This window comes from Agelaius phoeniceus, chromosome 10, assembly GCF_051311805.1.
Source record: "Agelaius phoeniceus isolate bAgePho1 chromosome 10, bAgePho1.hap1, whole genome shotgun sequence".
Lineage (NCBI taxonomy): Eukaryota > Metazoa > Chordata > Aves > Passeriformes > Icteridae > Agelaius > Agelaius phoeniceus.
The window spans coordinates 8,817,495-8,824,276 of record NC_135274.1 but is presented as its reverse complement, the minus strand read 5'-3'; the positions used below and the strand labels follow the sequence as shown (position 1 = coordinate 8,824,276).

The 6,782-nt window shown below is 46.7% G+C and overlaps 1 protein-coding gene across 1 annotated transcript in view; it reads left to right on the top strand.

Moving 5' to 3' along the window:
• The first annotated feature begins 486 nt into the window (after positions 1-486).
• Positions 487-6,782, top strand: part of SLC25A36 (solute carrier family 25 member 36) — a 29,757-nt gene continuing 23,461 nt past the window's right edge. Inside the window, exon 1 of the mRNA XM_054638911.2 lies at positions 487-761. Within this exon, the coding sequence (XP_054494886.1) occupies positions 721-761 (41 nt within the window). The 5' untranslated portion in view covers positions 487-720. The remainder of the gene's footprint in view (positions 762-6,782) is intronic.

Below are 6,782 nucleotides of genomic sequence, written 5' to 3'. Positions count from 1 at the left end.
AGAATTCAAGAGTAAGAGGAAACAAAAATTAAGGCCACCACACGCTTTCCTAATGCTGCTGCTTTGGGGTGCTGAGGGCACTGGGGCTGTTTTTCACACCCTTTTCCCCAAACTTTCTGGGAAGTTGTCACCTTCCCAGCCCCAGCGGTTATAACAGGAGTCAGGTTGGAAGGGACCACAGTGGGGCATTTGTCCCACGTCCCTGCTCAGGCACAGCACAGGGAGCAGCCCGGGAACACCAGGGACAGAGCCCGCCGCCAGCGCTCCCCACACGCGGCGGCGCCGCCTCATGGGGGTCCCGCCCCGCCCACTCCCGGCCTTATGAGGCACCGCGCGCGTGACGTCAGACGCCGCAGCCAACGGTGGCCTCTGTTTAATCGGGGGCGAGGACGTTCGTTGCATATTCACGAGGCAGGCCGGGTGCTTGTGCTGATGTCACGCTACTGCAGCCAATAGCAGCCTCTATTTGGAGGGTTCATGCATATTCATGTATGCATATTCATAGCCACGCACTTTCGGTGCTGCAGCGGCCGCGGCGAAGGGCGGGCCCGGCCCGGCCCCGCTTCCCGGACGGCCCGTGTGCCTGCGGAGCCGCGCCGGCAGCGGGAGGCGGAGCCGGCCCGCCCGTATTTATGCTGAGCCCCGCCAGGAGCGGCGCCGTGAGTGTGGGGCGGAAGCGCCCGGCACCTCGTTCCTCCCGCCCGGGTGCAGGCGACGAGGATGAGCCAAAGAGACACCCTGGTGCATCTCTTTGCCGGCGGGTAGGTGAAGGCCTGGGAGCTGCTTCTGTGCTTTCCCGTTCTCCTCCCTGCGCTACGGGTCTGGCCCCGCTCCCGTGCCTGCCGCTGGCTGGCCTGGCCTGGGGGCGGCGGCGGCGGCGGCCTGGAGCGGCTGCCTGGGGACCCCTGGGTAGGGCTGCGGGGGCTGCTCCGCTCCTCCGTGCCCGAGGGCCCGTGGGGAGGAGGGAGCGGGCCGCGCTCGGCTTCCCGCCCCGTGCCCTGAGGCCTTTCCGGGCCCGCTGCGCGCGGTCGGGCCCGGCCCCGGCTGTTGCGTTGTGTCACGGCTGGAACGCGGGCCCTTGGGGAGGCGGGGGTGGAGGCTTCCCGTACAACCAGTCCCTCTCTCTGATCGCATTCCCGGGTTTTCCCTGATCTGGTGTTTTTGTGGAGAAGCACGCAGGGCCCGCTGTGCGTGGGCTCCCCGCTGTAGGGAGCAGCAGCACCGGGACTGGCGTGGCGGCCTCGCGGGCTGGCAGTGCCCGCTGTATCCGTGCCATGCGTTTTAACGCTCCGGTGTGTGCTGCGCTTCCCTCTGGGGCTTTGGCACCTCCAGCTCTCCGGCCACAAAGGCAGAAGAAATGGGAAGGGGAAATGTACTTAGAAATAAAGATGTAGCCTTGGTTAGGTTTGAGGTAACTTTTGTATCTTCACAGCTATTACAGAAGTTTCAAAATGTATGGGCTGTATTTGTGAAGCCTGTGGTTCTTCTAGGGGCAGGGTGGGAAGGACACCCAGCCTAAAAGGGAAAGCTGGGGGTCCTTGATTGTGATACTGTGTTTGGGTAGTGAGCATGACTGTACAGAAGTGATAGAGGACACACCTTGCATCCCATGAGAGAGCTTGAAGCTGTGATTTCTCTTTGTGCTCCTCACGGACAAAAATGAGCTTGCTGCTTCTGGACTGAGGTGTTTGAGGTGGAAGAACAGTGGTTGATTCTGAGCAAGTCTGAGTGACTTGGACACATGTCAGTACTCTCTGCTTTCTGGCACACTTTGATGTGTTGTACACCTGTTCCAGTGCCTGCGTGGGGCTTTTTCATCCCCTTGATTTCTTGCACCCTGTTTAAGAGGAGAGTGGTTATGCAGCAGGAGGCCCAAGATGTAGTAGTGTGTACTGTTTTCTGCAGACTTTGCATCCTTGTAAGCATTCAGAAAAGCAATAGCAGGAGCTGGTGCAGAGAATCCAGTAGAGGGCTACAGATATGATGAGGTGTCTGGAGCATCTGTGTTATGAGAGCAGACTGGAGGAGCTGGGCCTGTTTCCTGGTCCAGTCTGAGAGGGGATCTCATTAATGCATGTGAATATCTCAAAGAGGTGCCAAGAGAATGGTTCCAGACTCTTTTCAGTGGTGCCCAGCAACAAGACAATGAGCAGAGGCCATAAACTAAAACACAAGGGGTTTCACCTCAACATGAGGAAGAACTTATTTATACTGAGGGTGGCAGAGCACTGGAGCAGCTGCTCAGGGAAGTTGTGGGGTTTCCCTCTCTGGAGACATTGCAAACCCACCTGGACATGATCCTGTGTTACCTGCTCCAGGTGACCCTACCTTGGCAGGGACATCCCATCCTGCTGGTAGGGATCTGCAGAGCTCCCTACCAGCCCTAAGGATTCTGTGAGTGGTGCCTGATTGTGGCCCTTCAGCTTGACAGCTCTGCACAGGGGAGATTACTGAGCAGAATTGTGCATTATGTCAGAAGCAGGTTTGTAAACCTGAAACTTGAAAGCAGATGAGGATTGCTCAGCTCAGCTTGCTCATTCCTATTTATTGCAGAGCAGTCTGGTCGATGGGTAGGTGCTGGCCAGCTGGGTCAGGGGTTATGCTGTGAGGAAAAGGCTGAGTGTGAGCCACATGTTTCTGTACCCTTAGTTCAGCCAAGCTAACACTGTCTATTTGGTCACATTTGGCAGTAGAAGAGTTTTTTGGGGTCATCTCATGACTTTGCAAGCATGGTGCCCTGCAGATCACCTGAGTGATCTTTAATCTTCAGCGAAACTTAGAGGAAGGAAGCTTTGTTTGCCTTTAAGTTGCACCAGAGCCTCTATGGAAACAACATGATTATCTCTGTCTGCTGGTGCTTCTTTTTTTCCCAGATGTTCAAGTTCATTCTTCAGTTCCTGCTTTCTCTAATGAAACTCTGACAGATGACATTGCTGGTTTAGTAGCATAAGTGGGACTATCCTGGGATTTCTCTGTAGCTGCCTAGGCTGTATGGGGTTTTTTTGTGTATGGGGTTTTTTTGTTTATCTTCTCTTCTCCCACTTAGTCAAACAGCAGCTGTTGTCACTGTAGGCATTATGTTGGTAGTATAAACTCAGGTACTATTTATTCAAGGATGCAGTTGAACATTCTTCATTCTTAAAAAGTCATGTGATTGAAATGTGGGATGTAGATGAACATTTTTAGTTCAAGCAGTAAGTTATGGCTGCTTTTTTAGTTGTTAGACTCATTTTAAAAAGTAGTAGAAGACCTTAATGTTTTGCTATATAGAAAAGATTAATATGTTTTGGATGTACTGCCTTGCAACCATACAGCGAAAATTCAGGTGTTGGATACAAAAGTATTGTTCAGGTTTTCATGATTTATTCTTCATTTCCAGACGTTATGACGGTAATTGTGTATCATACAAACTTCCATCAGAGCAGTGAACTTGTGTGAGTGTTGTTTCCTCAGTAAAAGGAGGGGTTTGGGTTAGGAGGTGGACAGCTGCTTTTCTGACTTCACACTTGGACAGTCTCAGGTTTGCTTCTTTTCTTCACTCTTGGTGTTTCTTGCAGAAATTTGGCTGTTTTCTAATTTAGTGTGTGAGAAAGTATAGGGAGGAGCTTCTTTATCTTCATTATAGAAGTGTCTCAAATTGGTCTGTAATTGCAATCATACTCTGTCTGACAGAGCTTCTTAGCAAGTCCCTACAGAGGCTAAAGTGGTTAAGGTACAGAAAATGTGTTTAACATAAGTGTCTGACTTCTCAGCAAGATCAGACACTGCTGAAATGTATGAAGGAAAGGTAAGAGACCCTTGGGCTTTTCTGATTTCAGAAGGTTGTTAATAATGTGTAGCAGGCATTGTGATGATGGGGGGCTTTTTTACACCATTTCAGCAAACAGCCCCTTGAGCCATAACTGAGTTGCCCACACTCAGCTCCTCTCTGCCCTAAAACACATTGGTGGCATAACTCTGGATGTATTTCAGAGCAAGTGAGAAGGAATTGGTGCCTTTCTGTCCAAACTTGAGGTTATCTTTATATTCAGATACACTTTTGTGTGAAATAAGACAGTGTTTGTTTAAAGCTTGGGGTTTGCTCCATGGGGTTACTAAATTGCATGAAAATTGCTGTCAGTACTTGAGAAACTGTGCCACTGATATTTTTCTCACATTTCTTTCTAGATGCTTTGAGCTGTTTTTACTTAATACAAATGTTACTGTAAATGTTGATTTACCCAGTCTCCTAATAAAAGCTACACTGTTCATGTTGATGTTTGTTTTGGATAATGGAACCCAGTGATGCTTGATCCCCTGGTGGTGTTTTTCCTGTTTTCACTTGTAAGTTTCTATGTGGCAGCACATCAGGGGATTTTATTTTGACGCTGTTCATTACACACTACAAGTTTGATTAGTATTTGTAGTTTGTGGATGTGAGCTTAACTTACACTTTGTAAGTTTCAGCAAAGAAACATAATCAGTGAGTAGAGTGATTAAGGGTTTGTGGCTGCTAGTACTGCAGTTGAACAGTATCACAGCAGGAAAACCCTGAAACTTCAGGATTAATGAATGCTGTTTGTGAAAGCTGTACTTGCTAAAGCCCTTTTATACTATCTGAAGGCTGATAATATAAATGTAATATCCAAAGCTGCAGCTTTGTTGAAAGTTACTCTGGTTATAAGACATGTGAATGAAATTGCTGGTAGACTTGGGATCTGAATTTGCAGTAACTGATGAAGAGAGAAAAAGTTCTGTTCTGCTTGTAAGTGGCTTGGATACTTTTTTTTTGACAGAATCTTGAGCTCAGTTTACATGCTGTTCATTTGACAGCCAGTGTTTGCATGGAACTTTCATTTTGTGCAGGAAAGATAAGTAGCTGGTAAAATACGTGAATTAATGTAGACCCAAGATAACAGGGTCAAGGTTTATCTTTAAGTCTTTTAGACTGTGGTTACAAACCTACTGTGAAAGGTGAATCTGAAACTACCACCAGACAGCCATGGCTTTTGTTTTCATAACATGCATCATTTTCTCAAGGAATTAAAAAAATGTGCACTGACAGTGTTAGTTGGAAGTCAGGCTACACTGGCATTTGGGATGTCAATCTGCTTTAGAGCATTTTTAGACAGCCCAGTGGGTGAATTTGAGACCCTCGTCTGTGCTGGAGCTGTCTCTGCTGGTACTTGCAGTGCTGACAGGTACCAGTAGAAGACACTTGGTTGCTCTGGACAAGGGCAGGGACTCCTTAGCTGATGCCTTAACCTTGCAATAATAAGAGAACTTTGTTGTGTAGCCATGGCTGGAAGGAGAACCTGGGGCTTGAGTGCCAAACAGATTTAGGTTTTTGAAGCATGTATGTATTTTTTCCTTGGAGTGTCACACAAATAATGCAGATGTGTCTGAGGAGAATGGCTGTCAGAGCTGTACCTATTGAACAGTTAGCAGAATTTCAAGCCCAAAGTTCCAGGTTTGCTTCTGTTAAACCAGTGAGATGATGGTCTTGTAACTCGCCAGTTGGGATCAAATTAAATGTGTTGCAGGTAGTTGGAGTTTCTTTTCTTGGGCTTTTTTTTTTCTTTTCAGTATGTGCTTTCTGTAGGGGAAATGTTCTCCTTAGTTTGGGAGACCACTGCCATCTTTCTAGATTTTTCAGCCCAAGAGATGTCAAGTAGGCAACTCTTCTTAGTTTTATTGTTTTCTTTTAGGTTTGTTGTCATCCTGCAGATGATAACTACATCTTGTGATGTCCATGTACCTTGTTCCACTGAATGTGACATCTCTTAACTTGTACAAGAAGGCTCAAGTTGAAATTTTAATTCTCTAGCTTGACTGTATTCATAGTGGGATTTTAGTCTTCCTTTTTTAACCAGTGTATTTATTTTTGTGGATTTACCTAGTGATCTCTGCTTTTCTGCCCTTCAAATTACTTGGGGCCTGCAGCTGGATTCTCATACCCTTTTAGGATCAAGGTATTTTTGCTGAAGGTCAGCTTTGCAAGATTCTTTTATACTCACGTGGTAAAGCTGAAGAAGGCTTGTAGTAAACATTGATTAGAGGCAAATATCACATTTAGGATAGACAAGATGGGCAAGTGGTCTTCTGAATAGCATTCCCTGGAAACTGCAGTAAGCATTCAGACATAGGAGTGTCTCAGTCCTGCCATTCTTCACTTCCCATTTATACTGTGTCAGCAGGTGTGTTTGTTCACCTACTTACTCTAGCAGGTGAAATTCATCTAATCCTGGAGAAAAAGTTACACATTAGTAAATGTTCCTACAAGTCACACTTGTTGGGGCCTGGTGCATGCATGACTGGAAAAACTCAAGCCCAGAGTGGTTTTAGGTAATAGAAGTTTCTGAAGTACTTTACAAAATCCTACCTGCATTATTGAGAAGAAATCTCATATTTTTCAAACTGCTAAAAAATGTTTTTCTGAACTGTTCTAGTTCCTAATTTGTTTTAAACCACAAACTAAAAGTATTCCCCTTAATTTGAACCAGGGAGGAGGGGAGCAGGAAAGGTGGCAGCAATCTGCTGGCAATTTATAGAGCACTTGTTGTAGGCTGGAGCTGGTGGCTGGCTGTCAGTGACCTGCCAGGACTGGAGCACAAAAATGTAGCTGTCTCTGGTGGTATTCCCAGGAGTGTGTTAAATAAGCAGGGCTGGAAATACATTTCTAAGTAAAATCCACTGTCCTTGATGCTGTAACAGAACAGCTGCTATGCTTCTTTAAAGTTGCTTATTTGTACAGAGTGCATATTTTTAATTGTTTCTCTTCTTTGTTTACCCACAAGCTCTGT